The sequence below is a fragment of the Palaemon carinicauda genome, chromosome 10 (genome assembly GCF_036898095.1).
Source record: "Palaemon carinicauda isolate YSFRI2023 chromosome 10, ASM3689809v2, whole genome shotgun sequence".
Lineage (NCBI taxonomy): Eukaryota > Metazoa > Arthropoda > Malacostraca > Decapoda > Palaemonidae > Palaemon > Palaemon carinicauda.
This window is the reverse complement of record NC_090734.1, coordinates 157,885,366-157,908,102: the sequence shown is the minus strand read 5'-3', so window position 1 is coordinate 157,908,102 and position 22,737 is coordinate 157,885,366. Positions and strand designations below refer to the sequence as shown.

At 35.5% G+C, this 22,737-nt stretch overlaps 3 protein-coding genes across 16 annotated transcripts in view; all 3 read left to right on the top strand.

Moving 5' to 3' along the window:
* Window positions 1-5,669, top strand: part of LOC137648909 (sperm-tail PG-rich repeat-containing protein 2-like) — a 91,751-nt gene extending 86,082 nt beyond the window's left edge. For 5 of the 7 annotated variants that reach the window (XM_068382090.1, XM_068382092.1, XM_068382091.1 and 2 more), the window contains 3 exons: window positions 1,317-1,523; window positions 2,351-2,557; window positions 4,926-5,669. In XM_068382090.1, the coding sequence (XP_068238191.1) occupies window positions 1,317-1,523; window positions 2,351-2,557; window positions 4,926-5,003 (492 nt within the window). In that variant the 3' untranslated portion in view covers window positions 5,004-5,669. The remainder of the gene's footprint in view (window positions 1-1,316; window positions 1,524-2,350; window positions 2,558-4,925) is intronic. The other 2 variants (XM_068382094.1, XM_068382093.1) reach the window with 2 other exon arrangements.
* A 4,036-nt stretch (window positions 5,670-9,705) lies between these two features.
* LOC137648338 (mucin-6-like) lies at window positions 9,706-10,935 on the top strand. The gene has a single exon (XM_068381263.1). It carries the CDS (start codon window positions 9,706-9,708, stop codon window positions 10,933-10,935), a length of 1,230 nt encoding a protein of 409 aa, XP_068237364.1.
* A 10,026-nt stretch (window positions 10,936-20,961) lies between these two features.
* LOC137648908 (protein tramtrack, alpha isoform-like) overlaps window positions 20,962-22,737 on the top strand; it is a 92,572-nt gene continuing 90,796 nt past the window's right edge. For 4 of the 8 annotated variants that reach the window (XM_068382088.1, XM_068382087.1, XM_068382089.1 and 1 more), the window contains exon 1: window positions 20,962-21,098. The gene's annotated coding sequence lies outside the window, so the exon portion shown is untranslated. Of the gene's footprint in view, window positions 21,208-21,308; window positions 21,331-22,737 lie in introns of those variants that run through there. The other 4 variants (XM_068382083.1, XM_068382085.1, XM_068382084.1 and 1 more) reach the window with 4 other exon arrangements.

Below are 22,737 nucleotides of genomic sequence, written 5' to 3'. Positions count from 1 at the left end.
AATCCCCAAATCTAGGAATAAATCCCCAAATCTAGGGATAAATCCTCAAACCTGGCAACACTGCGACTGACATGAAAACTTGATTGGGAGGAATCTTTGAGATACCGTTTTTAGAGTCTTTCAATTATTAGTATAAACATTATTTGTTCCAATATTTTTTCATCTTTTTCATCAATGCTTAGTTGTATTTTATCGTGCATTGCATCAGACAGCAGTTCTAAGTGGAAAATAATTCAAATATAAATTTTCATCACTTGAAATTAGATCATTGTAAAACTGGTTGGAAATGAAAAATACATTACATGAAATACACAAACATTCGAAACCGTTCATCATTTTCCCATTCTGTTTATGGTTGACCTTCAAGAGCTTTGTAGGCTACTAACAATGATGTCTACCTCTCTGTAGTTTCACTTTTCAACTCAACATTTTTAAAATTTGTTTTTATTATAAGGAAAACTATTCTATAAAGTCATGAAAACATTTATCATGCAGAATAGGCTATGCATGACATAACATAGAACAGGAGTACTGTACAGTAGTTGAATTACCTGAAACCGCCATGACAGAAATTATAAGTTTGTTTTCTGAATTACTTTATATGGTTTCCCATTGTAATTTAAGTTATCCCATAGATTTGCTTCTATACATGACAGGGGAACCCATTTTACTAGCTACTCCATATGGTAAACTTTGTCCACCATGATATTCACTCCACAAAATATTTCACAATTCAGTTTGTCATCTTTCTGAGTTACTTTGTTTGGTTTCCCATTATAATTTAAGTTATTCCATAGATTGATAACAGGGGAACACATTCTACTACCTACTCCATATGGTAAACATTGTCCACCATAATATTTACTCCACAAAATATTTCACAATTCAGTTTGTGATCTTTCTGCGTTACTTTGTATGGTTTCCCATTATAATTTAAGTTATTCCATAGATTGATAACAGGGGAAAACATTCTACTACCTACTCCATATGGTAAACATTGTCCACCATAATATTCACTCCACAAAATATTTCACAATTAAGTTATTTCATAGATTTGGTGCTATACATGACAGGGGAACACATTCTACCAGCTACTCCATATAGTAAACATTGTCCACCATAATATTCACTCCACAAAATATTTCACAATTAAGTTTGTCATCTTTCTGAGTTACTTTGTTTGGTTCCCCATTATAATTTAAGTTATTCCATAAATTTGCTTCTGTATATAACAAGGGAACACATTCTACTAGCTACTCCATATGGTAAACTTAGTCCACCATAATATTCACTCCACAAAATATTTCACAATTCAGTATCAGGAAACTGGTCCCAAGTTCACAATGGCGCCTAGGCCGGCCGAAGAAGTCGACAAAATGAAGATCCCAGGTCCCGGTACATACGAGTCAGGGGATTTGAACAAATGTCGAGAAAAACTCCCAGCTTTCACTATGGCCCCCAGAACAGAATTGCCCTCTGACAAAACCCCAAAACCTGCTCCCAACGCGTATGCCCCTGAGAAGGTTAGTGACTGAGGAGTCTTCCGGGTCTGGAACCAAGAGCAATTGGGATGGTGTTTATTCCAACTACCTTATTATTATTATTATTATTATTATTATTATTATTATTATTATTATTATTATTATTTTTATCATTATTATTATTATTATTATTACTTACTTACTTACTAAACTACAACCCTAGTTGGAAAAGCTCAATGCTATAATCCCATGGGCCCCAACAGGGAAAATAGCCCAGTGATGAAAGGAAACAGATAGAATGGTGTGGGTTAATATATCGCCAGGCACTATGAAATTGACTGTTCATAAATGTGTCAATTGAGCTTCTGGTTTATTTGTTCAGTTTCAAGTTAATTTTGTAAGTAAATTGGAGCTATATGCCAGTGAAATAGAGTTGCTAATGATTGTTACCTTTTTTAAAAAAATCAGTGCACTATTAATGTCAATTTAAGCTAGGATTTTCAGTTTGAGTAATGTCATTTTTAGCAAAATTTAGGGGTAAGTCTCCTAAATATATCTAGTAAATTACCTATTCAGTTATACAAAACAGCCAATTTCATTGTTTCTGCTTAAGCTATAATTTCAGTGCTATGGAAAACCTTTTGTAGCTTACTTTTCAAAAAAAAAATTCTGAAGACAAAGTCATAACATCCTCAGACATCCACATTCATCTAGGTTGCAGAGTATTAGCTTATTTGTTGCTTTATCTAAGCGAACACTTAACCTCTCTAGTTATTAAGTTAGGCCAGATTTAACATCATTCTTCCATGTCTACACATGGGCCCCCTTGTCTAGCATCCAATTACATTCCCTACCATTCCAACACCCAGTACCAAGAAACCGGTCTCAAGTTCACAATGGCGCCTAGACCCGCTGACGATGTCGACAAAATGAAGATTCCAGGTCCCGGTACGTACGAATCAGGGGACTTGGATAAATTGCGCGAGAAACTCCCAGCTTACACTATGGCCCCCCGAACAGAATTGCCCACCGACAAAACCCCCAAACCCTCTCCCAATGCGTATTCCCCTGAAAAGGTTAGTGGTAGAAAGGTCTATTTACTCTATAGACCTTGAGTGGTAGTACATCCCTCTGTCTAGGTATTAGACCTTAAGTGGTAGTACATCCCTTGGTCTAGGTATTAGACCTTGAGTGGTAGTACATCCCTTGGTCTAGGTATTAGACCTTGAGTGGTTGTACACCCCTCGGGCTAGGTATCAGACCTTGAGTGGCTGTATATCCCTCGGTCTAGGTATTAGACCTTGAGTGGTACTACATCCCTGGTCCATCCCCCTTTACATAACAATGTCCAGGGTAGTCTAACTCCATTTAACAGTTCTGGGCCAATGTGGTACACTTGACGCATGTAGAACTCTCATTAACAATAAACTAAATACACTCTGAAGGCAGATTAGAATGTCTTTGTATTAAAGCTTTACTTAGTCCCAATTACATATATTCAGGTCCTGAACAAAACACAATTCAAATAAGTTGTAAATCCAAGCATCACATTGTAAAGATTTTCAATTTGTTAACTACTAAGAAAGGGCATTACAATACCATCGAAAAGATCATACAAATGGTATAAACAATTATGAATTTTCATAGGAATAGAGATTCATCCACACTTTACAAAGATGATCATTTATGAGGTTTCACTGCGTTCTTAACCTGTGGTAAGTAAATCTGAAGATAACCTATTTTCAGATGTAGGCCTAATCGTCATTCGAGTTTCGTTATACAACTGGTTGTTTTTAACTTCTTTACCAGTGCAGATTGTTTTGTTTAAGAGTACATAAGAAAAACTAATTCTTTTAATGTATCTGCATCTAATTTGGTCATTATTAGTTCCAAATCTAAGTTTTGTTCAGGTTTAAGCCTTAAGCTGCTTTATAAACTGTATTATGCTGCTTACGCGTAAGGACTCAATTGATTTTAATACCTTTCTTAAGTTAATTGTATTTAATTTTAACATTTGAATACTACATGGTTGTGGATTGCTAAAGTTTTTTTTTTTTTTAATTAATTCTGCAGAAACTTATTAATAATTAACTCTTGAAGGTGAGTTTTAGGCATTTTTTGAGTATCAGATTAGTAGCCAGCACTTGCACAGTAAGCATAGCCTTAGGTCTAAAAGCAAATAGGACTTAGCAACGACCTCCTCATACACTGTGCATGATTTTTGTGGTTTAGTACGTACCGATGGGGCCCAAATTCACCATGGCACCTAGGCTTGCTGATGAAGTGGACAAAATGGAAGTGCCTGGCCCAGGCACCTACGAAGCAGGCGACTTGGACAAGTGTCGGACCAGCCTACCAGCTTTCACTATGGCCCCAAAGACCACGTTACCAAAAGACCACACGCAAAAGCCAGCGCCTAATGCGTACTCGCCTGAAAAGTGTTTGTCGGTAGGTATTAACGAAAGCTGGGGTTGAGGAAATGTATTGAAAGACATCCAGGTAAGAGAAAGGCTGTAACTTTTAGAAACAGGAATGATTCCTGTTCAGATAAGCGAGGAAGCATACTTAGATATTTTAGCAGAACAGTAGCTCAGGAGATGTCTTTTTAGGGAACTTTAGTCTGTGAAAAAGAACTCTCAGGATAATTAGGATATATTTAGGGTTTTTTAATGGTTTTATTGAAGTTTCCGGGCAACCTAAAGTTACTTTTAAATCATATTTCAGGGTAGGATAGCAACTAAGTTTGTTCGTTTAAGAATTCCTTGCCTTATACAAGACGCAGGCTCTTGAGTTGACAGCCCGTAAAACAACTAAGTGAAAGTGCACATAATAAGAAAAATCCAATGTCAAAATAATCTTTATTTAAAAAAATAAATAATGGATAGCACTATTTAAGGTATTTAGAATTACATGTTAAGGAATATCGTTAGTTTAGGTTTAAGTACATTATCTATTCAGTAGGAAATCCATCTTTCGTCAGTTTATTATACAGAAGGTTATTTAACAAGTTGCGTATCTAACACATGCTTTAACTTGGAATTACTTTTATTAACACCCATTGACAGCTTTTTGGGACATAACCTTTCAGATAATTTTGTGGATATTTTGTATATATATTTAGTATGTATGGAAATTTATACATGTATCACCTTTGTTCAAAAAACTATAATTAGGAATTTGTATTTCATGATCCCCTCTACTCTGATTTCTAAAGATCTTCACACTACATTCATACCAATAGATCAAGCTCATGGTAGAAAACAAGAATCATTTGTGTTTATGATATTATAATAGATTTAGGCTTAAAAAAGTCAGCTTGACATTTTCAGACTGTAAAATATAGGCTTAAAAAGTTTGTCATAACTTTCCTAACTTTGTAATTTTTATTCCCAACTATTTTTTTACAATTTATTTAAACTAATTGACAAAACTCTGTTTCCATAGACTGAGAGGGCTACTACCCCAATGTTCAGCTTTGGAGTCAAGCACTCCTTGTACCTTGGCAAGCTCAGGGACCAGTAGAAGGGCGGTCCCCATACCCCGCCGAAAATTCCGATCCCACTCATAAGGACTGCATCTTCACGACATCGCCCCTACAGCTACCAGTTCACCGAGCCATTATAAAGCATCTGTGATCTATAGTCAGTCGCCCACTTGGTGACTGTCTACTCCCTGTGTCCAACTAATGTTAACTGTATGACTTAAGATAACTCTATCATTATAGAAATTTTTAAGAGTTTTTATTTGCAATAACTGAATTTCTGAAAGTACCAACGTTATCTGTAAGCAGCAAACCTTCCATTTGTCTTTCAGGATTTCAAAAATACTCCTTTGAAAAATTGGCGTTTCAAAGAAGACCATACACCTCTGTAAAAATTTCTTCGTCGGACTTTGACGACGTTTGTCACGAGCACTACATTTGTTATGTTAACATTATCATATCAATATTGTAAAGACATCCATGAATTCCCTGAATATTTAGGAGCTCATTGTAAATATTGTAGTGCCAACTGTTTACATTGTCGCGTAAGCCTTTACCTAAGAATAAGGAACGTATTGCCGAATAAAGGGTAGCTGACTGTATCTATAGCTATATGATTGTTGTTTGCTAAAGATTTATAGTGAAACCTTTATAAATGGTTTAAACATGAAAGAAATATTTTATTTGGTAAAAATGGAAGAATTTTCTATTTTGTCTTTTATTCTTATTGGAATACATAGCATTTCAAAATACATAAGTTATTACTAAGCCTTTGAAAATGAATCTAAGAGAATTATGTGGTTTTTACACTTATATTCATGAAGTTATTTCACTCTTTATTGTACTTATGGTATATTCCATAAATAACCAGATGCTAAAATCATCTTTTTTCTATTATAATTTCCTTCAATCACAGTTGTCTTCTAAAAAAAAAAAAATAATATACCCACAATTTTTCAAAAATGTCTTACCCAGAAAATAATTTTGGTCACTCAAGACATAGGCCTATGTCAAATGTCTCGCCCAGCAAATAATTTTGGTAACTACAAGGCCTACAAGCCAATAATGATATGTTGTAAGACAATTGTTTTCAAGGGGGTATTGAAATTGCAGAAAATAAAATTAGGAGTTATTTAGAATGCGCACATTCAAGTCGTAAAAATCTATAGGCATCTTTAATCTACATTGCTGATATTCACCACGTGGCTTCTCGCAGTAAATTGATATATATATATATATATATATATATATATATATATATATATATATATATATATATATATATACATATGTTTATATATATTTATATATATACATACGTATATATATGTAATTATGTATGTATATATAAATATATATATATATATATATATATATATATATATATATATATATATATATATATATATATATATATATATATATATTTATATAATTATGTATGCATATATATACATATATATATATATATATATATATATATATATATATATATATATATATATATACATGCATATATATACATACATGCATATATATATATATATATATATATATATATATATATATATATATACATTGTCATGGGATAGAGATAACCCCATTTATTCCTTTCTGTTTTCCTAACTCTATATCCTTCCTCAGTCAATCTGTGTATCTTATCATTACATGAATGAACACCAACATTCAATCAATTATGCTAACATTAACTTTCCCTACATAGGCCTAATTATCATTTCCTACAAGAGGAGTCCTAAGTTTCTCGGTGGTTTCGTATAGTTTAGTTATGAAAACATAGATGTTATCTATCTAGATTTTGGAGTAGTAGGCCTATTAGTGTCTCTCTAGTTACCAATTACCATATTGAATTAGATAAGCCTAAGGAAACAGCAGAAAAGCTATTGCTCCTCCAGGTAGGAGCAATAAGCAATAAGCCAGTAAGTCGATTTTACCTTTAGGCCTACATAGCAGGCTGATATTGGCTTCTTACAGATTAGCATAGGACTAGGATTTTTTTTAAACAGGCCTAACTAACTTAACCAGGTTAAGTTTACAATAAAGATCACCTATATTAGCAAGACATAGACCAAGTTGACCTGGTCATGTAGGAGTGACCTGGGAACTATATAAAATTAGACCTATGAATTCAGTGACTTTTTCTCTGTATAGCCATCTTTGGAAAAAAGAATATACTGTATATGTTCTTATAAAGTACTCTGTATGAAATAATATGTATTTTCATACCTTACAGAGAAATTGATCTTAAAGGCTATAGAATGCCATATTTCCAAAGGTCTGGTTTTGGATATCAAATTTGCAAACTATCTTTTTTTTCAAGTCTTTTTCAAACCTACTAACTACCTATTAGCGACGAACGTATGAACAAACTTCCCCTTCTTTGTTTCTTTGCAAAGGGACACAGGAGTTGTAGGTTATTATAACTTATATTTTCTATTATAGTATTATTCCTATTTTCGTATAATTTTGAGAAAATAAAAATTTCTGGTTACTGAGACTAACTATTATTTCAAATAGCATTAAATATCAGTTGATAAACATTTACTTTAAAAATATTGAATTAGAGACAAATTGTCTTGATTTTCTTTGAAGAATATAATACTAAACAAAATTAAAAAATGGCTTCGCTAGGCCCATTGTAATAAACATTGACGATGCAAAGAAAAACCGAGAGGAACTTTTGGTATGTGATAAAATAAGATATTTCATAACTTGATAAGCAAAATATATAGAAATATACACGTCAGCTTTTAATAATAATCACTGAACAAAATAAGGTTTCATCAGTAATGATAAGATATATAGAATTCTCTCGTCATTTCTTCCTGGAATTGTGTGCGCCTCTTGTGAAATTACTAACAAGTATTTGATTAGTGAGTGAGATGCTTCAGTGGCTAACTGACTCTCTCTCTCTCTCTCTCTCTCTCTCTCTCTCTCTCTCTCTCTCTCTCTCTCTCTCTCTCTCTCTCTCTCTCTCTCTTAATTTACCTTTATAAGTCCAATGTATTGCTTTAGTAAACTTGTAACATTGGTCTAATCTCTCTCTCTCTCTCTCTCTCTCTCTCTCTCTCTCTCTCTCTCTCTCTCTCTCTCTCTTAATTTTACCCTTATAAATCCAATGTATTGCTCTAGTAAACTTGTAGCATTGGTCTAATCTCTCTCTCTCTCTCTCTCTCTCTCTCTCTCTCTCTCTCTCTCTCTCTCTCTCTCTTAAGTTTACCCTTATAAATCCAATGTATTGCTTTAGTAAACTTGTAGCATTGGTCTAATCTCCTCTCTCTCTCTCTCTCTCTCTCTCTCTCTCTCTCTCTCTCTCTCTCTCTCTCTCTCTCTCTCTCTCTCTCTCTCTCATCATTACGAAATTTATTTAAGTTTTCTTATTATAAACATAAGCTTCATTCACATCACTCTGCATTGTGGAAGATCATCAATAAAGCTATTTTGATCATTCGTGTTTTTTATTCACTCCAATGAACTCAAATGAACTCAGCAAATATATAATCAACAAAAATATAAATAATATCACTACAAATGACTTGTTATTTATTATTAATTTCTTATGTATTGGATTAGATCAAGTTTTTCTTATACGGAACTATGGATATTCACTAGGCTAGAATGACGCATGCGCAGTGAGACACTCCAAGCGGGCTTTATGTAAACATTGACATGGTGCGTCTGTGACACATTCTTCAAGTTGCCGATTATTCTTGAACAAATACATTATGTTCAAGCTATTCCTACACGCAATCCCTTGATTTTCAACAATATTTCATCACGTAAGCTCCTAAATTAAATACTCCCTTCGTTATTTCAATAGTTATTCCAGAAATCTCTGTGAATGTTCACAAATTTCAATGAAAGTTTGACACGAGTGGCGTAAAATGTGTTTGGCTTACAGTGCAAAGTTTTGCATTACTACTCCTAACATTGTTATTAGATTTAAACTATTCGTAACCTGGGAAGATGCATTGAAAGCCCTCTTATTTACTAAAAGAAATGCCAGGATATGTGATGGCATCATGACGAAAACGTATTTAACTTCGAAAACTTTCCCCTATAATAGCCCTCAGAATTTTGCAAGACTTAACAAGCAAATAGAACATTGTTTTGATGAGTGGACCGGTCAAGAAAGGAGCAGTTTAAATTGTAATGGGAAACAAATGTTTATCAGAAGATATAAAGTTGCTATTAACCCCTAATCTAGGAAGCAGAGGAATTACATGATAACCCTTTATGTAAACAGTAACGATGGTAGCACCGTGAAATACAGGTTGTAAACTGTAAGGTATAGAAGGTTAACTGCGACAACAGTTCGGTGGATAGTAAATTATTATTATTAGTAGTAGTAGTAGTAGTAGTAGTAGTAGTAGTAGTAGTAGTAGTAGTAGTAGTAGATAAGCCACAACCCTTGTTGGAAAAGCACGAAGCTATAAGCCCAAGGGTTCCAACAGGGGAATGTAGCCCAGTGAGAAAACAATATAAGGGAATAAATATACTACAAGGGAAGTAATGAACAACTAAAATAACATATTTTAAGTACAGTAACAACATTAGAATTGATCTTTCATAATATATAGACTGTAAAAAGAGACTTTATCAGCCTGTTCAACAGAAAAAAACATTCACTATATAAGTTTGAGCTTTTGAAGTACCACCGATCCAAATACCTGACTAGGAAGATCACTCCACAATTTGGTCACAGCTGAAAAGAAAACTTCTACAATGCTGAGATCACTCCACAATTTGGTCACAGCAGAAAAGAAAACTTCTACAGTGCTAAGATCACTCCACAATTTGGTCACAGCAGAAGAGAAAACTTCTACAGTGCTAAGATCACTCCACAATTTGGTCACAGCTGAAGAGAAAACTTCTACAGTGCTAAGATCACTCCACAATTTGGTCACAGCAGAAGAGAAAACTTCTACAGTGCTAAGATCACTCCACAATTTGGTCACAGCAGAAGAGAAAACTTCTACAGTGCTAAGATCACTCCACAATTTGGTCACAGCTGAAGAGAAAACTTCTACAGTGCTAAGATCACTCCACAATGTGGTCACAGCTGAAAAGAAAACTTCTACAGTGCTAAGATCACTCCACAATGTGGTCACAGCTGAAAAGAAAACTTCTACAGTGCTAAGATCACTCCACAATGTGGTCACAGCTGAAAAGAAAACTTCTACAGTGCTAAGATCACTCCACAATGTGGTCACAGCTGAAAAGAAAACTTCTACAGTGCTAAGATCACTCCACAATGTGGTCACAGCTGAAAAGAAAACTTCTACAGTGCTAAGATCACTCCACAATGTGGTCACAGCTGAAAAGAAAACTTCTACAGTGCTAAGATCACTCCACAATGTGGTCACAGCTGAAAAGAAAACTTCTACAGTGCTAAGATCACTCCACAATGTGGTCACAGCTGAAAAGAAAACTTCTACAGTGCTAAGATCACTCCACAATGTGGTCACAGCTGAAAAGAAAACTTCTACAGTGCTAAGATCACTCCACAATGTGGTCACAGCTGAAAAGAAAACTTCTACAGTGCTAAGATCACTCCACAATGTGGTCACAGCTGAAAAGAAAACTTCTACAGTGCTAAGATCACTCCACAATGTGGTCACAGCTGAAAAGAAAACTTCTACAGTGCTAAGATCACTCCACAATGTGGTCACAGCTGAAAAGAAAACTTCTACAATGCTAAGATCACTCCACAATGTGGTCACAGCTGAAAAGAAAACTTCTACAATGCTAAGATCACTCCACAATGTGGTCACAGCTGAAAAGAAAACTTCTACAATGCTAAGATCACTCCACAATGTGGTCACAGCTGAAAAGAAAACTTCTAGAATGCTAAGATCACTCCACAATGTGGTCACAGCTGAAAAGAAAACTTCTAGAATGCTAAGATCATTCCACAATGTGGTCACAGCTGAAAGAAAACTTCTACAATGCTAAGATCATTCCACAATGTGGTCACAGCTGAAAAGAAAACTTCTAGAATGCTAAGATCATTCCACAATTTGGTCACAGCTGAAAAGAAAACTTCTAGAATACTAAGATCATTCCACAATTTGGTCACAGCTGGAATACAACTTTTAGAATACTATGTAGTATTGAGCCTGTAGGCTCCGGTTTAGCTTAAGCGACCCGTGTGCCAGTAAGGGCCATTGGCCAGTGGTAGCTTGAGCAAAAATGGTAGTCGCAAAGTGAATGAGAGAACCAATGTAAGCATTTAGTTTGGGGCCATTAATCGAAACAAGGTAGTGTTGAGTACCATGATAGACATTTTCAAGGGACTTTTTATCAAAGGAACCTCTTTGTTATCTTTAGTAGATTTTTTTCAAAGGAGCCCCTTTGTTTTCTTTGAGAAGATGGTTCGGTTCGGCACATTATACTATTTTACGTACGAGAGGGAGTCTCGCTTACAAGCATAAATCCTGATCACTTTACAAACTAGCCTAGCCTCCTGGCTAGTATAGTGGTAGCATGTTTGCCTAGCATTAGCATGGCGGCAAATTGATCCCTGCCCAGGGACGTGAGTTTAAACTGTTTACTGGAGAAGCCGTTGCTGTACTTGGGCACCACAGTGGGGTGTTGGGCTTGCCTGGCTGTCGTTCAGGTGAGCATCTGTTCTGATGAAACTGGAACTGATAACTTTACAAACTAGCCTAACCTGAAGTGCAGAACAAGGTAGCATCATTCTGCATACTTGTTCATCTGCATTCGTTCGTTCGTTCAGACTGTCCGGCATGTATAGCCGAGCAGGGGCTCTTGACTCAATGCCATAGCCCCCAATATACTGTACATGTGCCAGTCGTAAGAAAGGACGATCCCAGGCTGAAGGATGAAAGATTTTGTTATAACGCAAATGTGATTATGTGAATACCAACTGAATTTTATTGTGTACAGATTATGCCACTTCCCTGGATGGGTCACAGAAAACAGGTTAGGTCAAAATAGGTCACAGCTAACAGGTCAGGTCGAAATGGGTTACAGCAAACAAGTCAGGTTGAAGTGGGTTACAGCAAACAAGTCAGGTTGGAATGGGTCACATGAGACAGGTCACATTGAAGAGGGTCACAGCAAAGAGGTCAGGTCAAAATGGATCACAGCAAAGAGATCAGGTCAAAATATGTCACAATAGACAGATCAGGTAAAAATAGATCACAGCAAACAGGTCAGGTCAAAATAGGTCCCAGAAGTCAAGCCATTTTCACAGCAAACAGGTCAGGTCAAAATAGGTCACAGCAAACAGGTCAGGTCAAAACAGGTAAGGTAGAAATGTGTCACAGCAGACATGTCAGGTTAGAATAAGTCACAGCAGATAGGTCCGGTCAAAGCAGGTCGCAGCAAACAGGTCCGGTCAAAAAAAAGGTCACAGTAAACAAGTAAGGTAAAAATAGGTGACATCAAACAAGTCAGGACGAAATAGGTCACAGCAGACAATTCATATCAAAATAGGTCACATCAAATATGTCGGGTCGGAAAAGGTCACAGCAGACAGATCAGGCCGAGACTCTTAAAGAAGCTCTGGTTGTTTCAAAGCCTTGAAACTACAAAAACTACAAAACAAAATGAGACTACAGAGATGAAGTTTTAAGAAATTACCAGACTCTCAATTACAAGCAGATATAGTCTGTGTGATTAACTTATAGATAGAAATTTTAACCTTATTTAAAGCTGTATATATTTGCTGTTAGAAGAATCTTGTTCTTCTTCTTCTTCTTCTTCTTCGTCTGCATCTTTTCCCACATTACGTGGGGTAGATGTTTCTGGCCAGTGTTCTCCATCTACCTCTGTCCCACACTTCTTCATATATATACCCTAGCATTAATTCTAATCTCACAATCTCCACTGGCCATATTGGTTTTGGCTAATTTTTCATGGCCGGATGCCTTTCCTGCCGCCAACCCTCCCCATTTACCCGGGCTTGGGACCGGCACTAAGTTGAGGCTGGCTTGCCCCCCTCAGTGGCTGAAACCCATTTTCTTAAAGATTATAAGTGTTTGGTTTCAGTTCAATTTCCATCAGAATAGATACTCACCAGGGCATCAGCGAGGCAAATCCAACCCCATCCCCACAATTCGGTACCCAACCACAGCAGTGGTCCACCCAGCAAACAGCTTGAACTCGCGGTCTGCTGCCATGCGAATGCTACGCAAACACTTTACCACTCTACTAGCCAGGAGGCTAGTAGGCTAGAGCACGAACAAACATGAAAATTTTAAAAATACGTTTTTAATAAGTTTTAAAAGAAACATTTCTACACAATAACGATTCTTGCAAATCTATAGAAATTTTATTTTGCTTCACAAGACAGTTGGAAAAAATACAATAATATTGTAAACTGGCAGAAGATAAATTCTAACAACTAAGTTATTTAACAGGTAGAAAAAAAACCTGGCCCAAGATGTAGGCCTAGTATGAAAAATTAAGAAAAACAAGTAAAGCAAGTTATATAAAATTGCTGAACAGAATTGTAAATTATTATTATTACTATTATTATTATTACTTGCTAAACTACAACCCTAGTTGGAAAAGCAGGATGCTATAAGCCTAGGGGCCCCAACAGAGAAAATATCCCAGTAAGGACAGGAAACAAGGAAAAATAGAATTTTTAAGAAGAGCAACAACATTAGAATAAATATCTCCTATATAAACTATAACAATTTTAACAATACAAGAGGAAGAGAAACAAGATAGAACAGCGTGTCTGAGTGCACCCTCAAGCAAGAGGTAGTATTCAGAGAAATATGTTTAACCTTTAGAAGACTTTCCTTTACTCTGACAAAGACGAGCAACCTTGACCATCCAGATACTTAAATCTGTCACAACATAATTACAAGCGTATTTTCTTCCAGGAGAAGTACACTCCAAAATCAAACCATTGTTCCCTAGTCTTGGCTAGTGTCATAGCCTCTGTACCATGGCCTTCGACTGTCTTGGGTTAGAGTTCTTTGGCTTGAGGGTACACTCAGGCACCGTATTCTATCTTATTTCACTTCCTTTTGTTCCGTTAAAGTGTGTATAGCTTATATTGGAGATATTTATTTTAATGTTGTTACTCTTCTTAAAGATTTAATTTTCCCTTGTTTCCTTTCCTCACTGGGCTATTTTCCCTGTTGGAGCCCCTGGGCTTATAGCTTTTTTTCTTTTCCAACTAGGGCTGTAGCTTAGCAATTAATAATAATAATAATAATGATGATCATGATAATAATAATAATGTAAGGACACCGCTCCCTTCGTCGTCCAGAAAATCAACAAACTGCTCATTTATTTGAATTGTCCTTTCGCCACACCGTGGTTTCCCATGTATATGTATTCCGCTCTATCAGAGCTACATTTTGACATATGTATTATTTCATTACATGTTTCTGTTAACTCATAATTCATATATTTGTAAGTGTAAGAAAACACATATATTTTGGCGGGCAATTCATTCTGATTTGGCACCAGCGCCATCCTACCTTTCCGTCCGCACCTTGTAATATACTCCCATGCACATTTGAATAAAGTATCAGTTGATCTTGGTGACGCTTGTCTCACTGTCCTTACAATAATGATACAGAAAACAGCAATTCCAATTCTCGATCATGTATAGAAAATATTTTTGTCAAAATTAACCATTCTTATAAATGCAGAAGCAATAAATCCCATTTATAATATATAATATACTTTCGAGTCTATTGATCCACCAAAAAGTCACTTATATTTTTCTGTAGAGCAAACTTCCTGTATGTTTGAAAACCATTATATTTAATTAAATGGACGTAGTTCATTACAATTATTATTATTATTAATATTATTATTATTATTATTATTATTATTTTATTACAGAAGTAATTAATAACCTGATTATGACAAGTTCTTGTAGAGCAAATTAATATTGGATTCTGCTGTGGAAGATCAAGAGAGAATATTCGAAATAATGCAGAATAAAAAGAATTATGAAATTTCCTTGGGATACTGTATATTAAAAATACATTAGTTTCCCTTTTATTACTCATTTTATATTTGTAAAAACAATCATCATAGAATCTTTGGCTCCATGGTTTTTCCGGTTTCAGGAAATTTAATATATAAACGTTTCATAAATATGACAGGTGTAATTTTCGTCATTTTTAAAGGCTAATTTTCATATCTTTCTTCTTTCCGTATTGATTATTATTGCCTATACTTCATAAACATATTTACTATCATCTTGTTCCCATCTACAATCATTTATATATTTTCTTATTTCCTTTCCTCACTAGGCTATTTTTCCCTATTGGAGCCCTTGCGCTTATAGCATCTTGCTTTTCCAACTAGGGTTGTAGCTTGGCTAGTAATAATAATAATAATAATAGCAATAATACCATCATTATCACTAAAATAAACTATGAATGCGTCATTAAAGGTACTATTTTTTATAGGCACCCATTAAATTTCTAATCAGATTCATACTCTCATAACGAAAATTTATCCCGTTTTCTATAATCGTCTAATAAGACATCTAAACAAACGTTTTTTCACAATCTTCTTCTTTACTTTTTGGGTGGGAAAAGTCAACGAGTTTTATCTTCCTATAGTATTTTCAGTAACTGATTATTCTTACTTCTTTATATTATCATCCCGATAAAAATAAACGATTATTATATCTCTGTCCTCATTAGAACTTGCTGTTTATCAAGGCCTTGCTGTTTTTCTTTTATAAATTATATGAAAATATGAAAAATTTAAGATAAAATCTTTCGTATTTCTAGAATATTTGATCAACTGTAAAGTACTTATTTAATTTTTTTAATTCAAGTTTAATTGATCGATCTGGAGAACTTTGCAGTTGCTAAATTTCTTTAAGTTTAATGATCAAGTTTCATAAACATCAAATATTTATAACTTTCGACTGAATATATGATCCATTGAACTTTGCGTTGTTGCTATTATCATTGTTATTATTATTTTTATTAAAAGCAGAATCTGTAAGCCTTATGGCAATTATATGGAAAACAGTCTAGCATAAAAATACTTAGACCTACTGAAAATAATCTATAAATGAGAGATAACTAGGCCTATTTGGTAAGAAAATTAAAACCAAAAATTGAGATATATAAACAGAGGAAAATGCAACCCTTTGACAAGTTAAAAAAACAACCAGGCATCCATGGTCATTCTGTCCCCCCCCCCCAAAAAAAAAATTAATTGAAAAAAAGAAAAACAAGAAAGATACTCTAACCCAGGACCGTGGAAGCTAGGCTCATTACAGAGAGTAGAAGACACTGGTTCGAATAGTTTACATCTGTTTTTGACGTTGTTGCTGTTTTTAGAATTTATTGTTAATGTATTCTCATCATTTATTTATTTCCTTATTTCCTTTCCTCACTGGGCTATTTTCCCCTATTGGAGCCCTTGGCCTTATAGCATCTTGCTTTTCCAACTAGGGTTGTAGCTTGGCTAGTAATAATAATAATAATAATAATAATAATAATAATAATAATGCTGTGCTATAGTGATATAAGAAATAATAAGAGGCAACGCAGCAGAAGATGTCTTATTATTATTATTATTATTATTATTATTATTATTATTTGCTAAGCTACATCCCTAGTTGGAAAAGCAGGATGCTATAAGCCCAGAGGCCCCGACAGGGAAAAATAGCTCAGTGAGGAAAGGAAGAAAAGGAAAATGAAATATTTCAGGAAGAGTAACAACATTAAAATAAATATTTCCTATATAAACTATCAAAACTTTAACAAAACAATAGGAAAAGAAATAACATAGAAGAGTGTGCTCGAGTGTACCCTCAAGCAAGAGAACTCTAAACCAAGGCAGTGGAAGACCATGGTACGGAGGTTATGGCACTACCCAAGACTAAAGAACAATGGTTTGATTTCGGAGTGTAGATGAGCTGCTTACTACAGCTAAAGAGTCTCTTCTACCCTTACCAAGAGGAAAGTGACCACTGAACAATTACAGTGAAGTAACCCTTTGAGTGAAGAAGAATTATTTGGTAATCCCAGTGTTGTCAGGTGTATGAGGACGGAGGAGAATATGTAAAGAATAGGCCAGACTATTCAGTGTGTGTGTAGGCAAGGGGAAAATGAACCGTAACCAGGGAGAAGGATCCAATGTAGTACTGTCTGGCCAGTCAAAAGACCCCATAACTCTCTAGCGGTAGTATCTCAACGGTTGATTTAATAATAGATGGAGCAGATTTCATAATAGTAATACTGGCTGAATTATACATAAATTGTCAGCAAGAATGCTCTATACCTACAGATTGAAAAAACTTTATCATTATACTAATTCACAGAAAAGGAGACGCAAAAGACCTGAAAAATTACTGACCAATAAAAAATATTCTCAGTAATATATATAATATATACAAAGATCATATTAGATCAAATGGAAAGACAGGTAGATTTTGATCAACCAAGAGAGCACAGAGAGGCTTTAGAAGCGGGTATTCAACAACTGACCATATCCGTATAATTAACCAGCGAATGAAACAATCAACAGAGTATGACATACCACTATGGATGACATTTGTAGATTATGAGAAAGCTTTTGATTCTGTCAAAACATCAGCAGTAATGAAAGCCCTTAAAGACAAGGAATAGAGGAATCTTATGTTAGACTACTTGAAGATATCTATACAGGGTGTACAGGAATCCTAAAACTACATAAAGATAGTGAGAAAATTCCGATTGAGAAAGGAGTTAGACAGGGAGACCCCATCTCTCCTAAATTATCTAAAACATGCCCAGAAGAAGTTTTTAAAAATCTAGATTTCGAAAATGTAGGAATTAACATTAATGGAAAATACTTGAACAACTTAAAATTGGCAGATGACATAGTTGTGTTTAGTGAATTATGGGATGAATTGCAAAAGATGATAGAAGATTTGAAGAGAGAAAGCAGAAATATAGGAATGAAAAATTAATATGAGTAAAACTAAGATAATGTTCAATGAAAATAGAGACAACAAATAAGGATTATGGGTGAGGCTCTAGATATGTTATTGAAGATACATATTTAGGACAGACAGTAAATGTTTCCCTGGGGCATGAGACCGAAATTAAAGTAAGATAACATAGGATGGAAGGATTTCGGTAAACAAAATACGATTATGAAAAGTAAAAGGCCACTTTCTCTACAAAGAAAAGTGTTTAATGAGATGGTCCTACCAATATTACCTTATGCATCAGAAACTTGGAGCCTTACTAAAGCCATAGGACATAACCTCGTTACAACTCAAAGAGCTATGGAAAGAATAATGATGGGAATAACATTAAGAGACCGAAAAAGACCAACATGGATACGAGAGCAAACTTAAGTAAAGGATATTCTAACAACTTGTAAGAAAAAGAAATGGACATGGGCAGGACATATAAAGAGATTGGAAGGCAATAAATGGACATTAAGAATAACAGAATGGGTTCCTAAAGATTGAAAAAGAAGCAGGGGATAGAAGAGAAGAAGATGGATTGAAGAATTAAGAAAATTTTCAAGTACAGACTGGCATAGAAAGATCATAAACAGATGTGATTAGAAGGTCACGTCTGAGGCCTTTGTCCTGCATTGGATTAACTACGACAAATGATGATGATAATGAAGATAATATATATATATATATATATATATATATATATATATATATATATATATATATTGGAATTCAATGGAGCCATCTCTCTCTCTCTCTCTCTCTCTCAAACACTACCTGACGCGTCTATGACTTTCATGTCGTTGATTAGATAAGTTGCCGTCATTTTATCAATACTTCAAAGTAACTATTTCATATCATGGCCTTGAGTTATGTGAGTTATTATCATTATTATCGTTAATATTATCATCATTATTTCATTGAATATAATAGCTGCCTCAGTGGCATTTATCTTGAAATTGAGTTTTTCAATGGCTCGAATTTTCTTTCTATTGTCAGTACTGCATAGAGGAAGTTTTATAATTTCACAATAGGAGGCTACGCATTATGAGAGGGTGCTGGGTTGCTCCTCTCGTCATCAGGCAAGTTCTGGCTGGATGTAGGCAAGCTGGTTCTATCTTCCCACTTAAAGTGGTTTGTTAAGTTGGGTGCTGGTCGCTGATTGGTTCTCGTGATGGAGTTCTTACCGATTTTGGGATGGAGCTGCTCCCCCATTGGCTGAGGCACTCGCCGTTTCAGCCAGGCTGCTTCTCTACTCACAGCAAAGCAAGGAGGATTCTGGGTCTGAGCTGGTCCAGGCAGGGCTTCCAGTGTGGCACGCTGATTGGCTACTACACTGTCTTGATGGGGCTCAGAGTCAGGCAAGCTGTGCTGCTGCTCAGATTCAAGGTCCGGAGAGTTCCAAGCTCTTTGCGTCTAAGAAGACGAAAAATTACCAAGCGTTTTCGTGTTATTATTACACCCCCTCAAGGTCTACGGAAAAGAAGAATTGACCAAGCGCTTTTGTGATATGCTGAGATGCTCGCCCAGTATAGTCTCATTCACCGGCAAGCTGCCGGGCCACAGTCCACTGTGGTTAGCGAGTGGTTAGACAGTGGTCTTGCAGCAGGAGGGGAGGAGGAACATCTCTGGAGTTGTATTAAGATTTAGCTTATTTTTCTTTTTGCTGAATGAGCAAATGAGCAAGGGGTTTGGGAGCTAATTATATGCATAAATGTTGGATCCCAAGGACTGTCTTGTGTCTTTCCTCTGCCACTCTTGAGGAGCCTCTAAACGACTTGCATTTCATAGTCTTTCATAACTATAGCTCACACCTTTTCCAGATCTAAAACTTCCTATGAATTAACACGAGCATATGTACAACAATAACGACGATGTTGCCTCACGGCACCCAGCCAATGTAAACAACAGGGAATAATAATAATAATAATAATAATAATAATAATAATAATAATAATAATCCTAGTTAAACTCTCGTCCAGACACTGGTGTTAGGTTATCTTCTACCTAAATTATTAACAAAAATACTCGTTTTACCAACCTAACAATCGTAACTTTACCAGTAGGCCTACTTGTTTAGCTGATGTTCCCGCTAGTGGTGGCGTATGGATTTGGGGGGGGGGGGGGGCAGGAGGGCCGGTGGACTGTGGTTTTATACAAATATATATAGAGAGTATTCATAAATTACGTGTTTTCTGAATTTTGTTTATATTTAAAGGATATGTTTTTACTTCATGTATTCATAGGAAAATCCTTTGAGAAGATCATTAAAAATATGTATATATTTATTATGATTAATCAGCTGTCGTATCCTTATGGTCATGTGCCGGTAGTGAGAGAGAGAGAGAGAGAGAGAGAGAGAGAGAGAGAGAGAGAGAGAGAGAGAGAGAGAGAGAGAGAGAGAGAGAGAGAGAGAGAGAGAAGTTGATTATAACCCCCATTTCTCGATCTCACTTGAAAGAAGAATGGAGTGATGGGACGATTAAGGCGTAGACTATGACTCTCACTAACTGTTTGTTATTTGTCGTTATAAATCACGATTAATGATAAATAAATTAATTAAATAAAGCTATACTGGAAGTGGTGTGGGACAGGGGTGGAAAGGGGGGGGGGGGGTGAGGGGGAAGGGGAGAATGTTAGATAAAGCTGACGACACCGCACTAGCTCAACGTTGAGGTGAGCTCTCAGCTTGGCCTTCAATGCAGCCAGCAATCAAATACTGCTCGATTAATTTGCTTTTCTTCTTGATTATATTTAATCCATCGTGAATTAATATCGAATAATATTATTTTCAAACGTCGGTATATCTTTTGTGCGCTAAAATAATAAAGTTAAATTGATAAGACTTAAAATGTATAATTTTCGCGCCCCGTATTGAACCGACCAATAGGATGTCGAGATTGTCTCTTCAGCTATTGGTCGGTTAAGGGAGACGTTAGAACTTTGTCTAATCATTATTAAAATTCGCAATTTTCCTATACATCATTTATTTAGGTAAAATTTGGAAGAATATATTTTAGAAAATAAATTTAATTAATTATAAACACAATTTTAACTAAAAAAAAACGGTCAAAATCTTTAGATATACACTGGCTCGCACGTATCCATTTCCATTGGCGACAAACTTAACGATAGTTAGAGAAGAAGGACGATTGTTTTGTTATTGAACAAACAGTGAAATCAAAAAATCTTTTTGGTAAGTGAAAGACAACGCAGTGTTTCATTTAATCGACCTGACACTCTCTCGACCTACACGAAGAAGGCTGAAATAATCTCCGTAGAGGAAAATGAAGTGAGAGAGGCAGGTCCGAGATATGTTGGTTATGGCGTCCTGTTGTAGGTGCATTTTACCACGCCATAATCACTTGTTTCGTATCAATTACTATTTTTAGTCCCGTGTTCTTTATCTTGTGTTCAGTGTCGTGTTTGTAAGTCTGTGCATCTATATGGGTTCGTTTATTATGATAGGGACAGGGTTAATATGTTTAGTGGATTATTTTCCCAGGCCACTTGTGTGAATTTTTGACGACCTGTAAGGGACAGGCCGCCGCAGTTTCGTCTGTACCGCTATTTATTGAAAGATTTTAACTACCGCTGCGTAATATTGCCTTAAGGTCTGTCGTTATTTAAATCGTAGCGCTGTTTTCACTAGATACGTTTTAAAATCCATCAATTTTTATGTTTGAAATACCTCCATATCTCTTAGGGTGACTCGCCACCCATACTTAGTCACCATTGTTTTGTCTGTGGTCTGTTCATCAGTAAGTTAAGTTATATAAGGATGACTTTCTAAATCTGCTTGATTAATATGTATCATACTTTGTAATTCAAACACTAAAGCCTTTGTAGTTCGTTGGGACAGATTGAAAATAAAATTTACATGGGAAACTGACACAAGAACACTACCTAACCTAACTTACGAGCTGTATCCTTAAATACTTATTGACCGCGAGTCGACGCCCAACTGCAACTCCCCCTTAGACTTCTGTATTCTTGGCTTACCTTATCCCAACGAACTACATTCACCCCAACATAGTGTTGTATGGGAGAATAGGAGATTTTAGTATTGGGTGCCTTTGTATATCGGGCGCTAGTTCCTCCCGCGTTTACAATAAATGGACACCGACTAACCTAAATTTCCCCTTTAACCCCTCCTACGTCGTGTCCTTACCTAGGCACTTACTTAATGGGGGAGCTAACGCCCCCCTATGGCTTACACTGCCGTATTCTCAGTCAGCCGTCATCATATATACAGGTGGCCACTATCATACATACACATTCATTATTGTTAGTAACTGCGCATTGATAAAGACTTACCCGTCTAATGTTGAATGTAGGTATTTTTATTTGTCTAATTAGTAGAATATAAGTTTTTACCTCCAGCCAATATTCTTCAGTTAATTGGACAAAATGCTTGAATCGCATTTGTATTTAACCTTTGATCACATTGAATGTTCCTATGCAATGTAACTATAGTTTAATAGCTCATTTATGTACTAAAAGGGAAGCTAACATTACTTCTATCATTTAATGTAGTTACTTTAAATTTTTAGATCCGATTTAGCCGTTCATGCAAAAACTAAAGTAGTTTATGCACTTCAAGCCAATATTTACAGTATATATTTATTGTAGTACAATATTCCTAATGAAAATAGATGATCCTGGTGTACATTTAGGTACTGTGAACTATTCTGAGGGAAGTACTTGTGCGAATTCGTAAATTGAAGATTATTGATATTGTATAACTCCAGAAATTATGAATGAAAAACCTCATTTAAAAGGGAAACAAACTCAAGAGCATCACTTAATCTATGGTTGCCCATCTAACCTAACCT

Bases quoted from the DNA above. Each gene is read 5' to 3' on its own strand.
- LOC137648338 (XM_068381263.1), top strand. From the start codon at position 9,706: ATGCTGAGATCACTCCACAATTTGGTCACAGCAGAAAAGAAAACTTCT.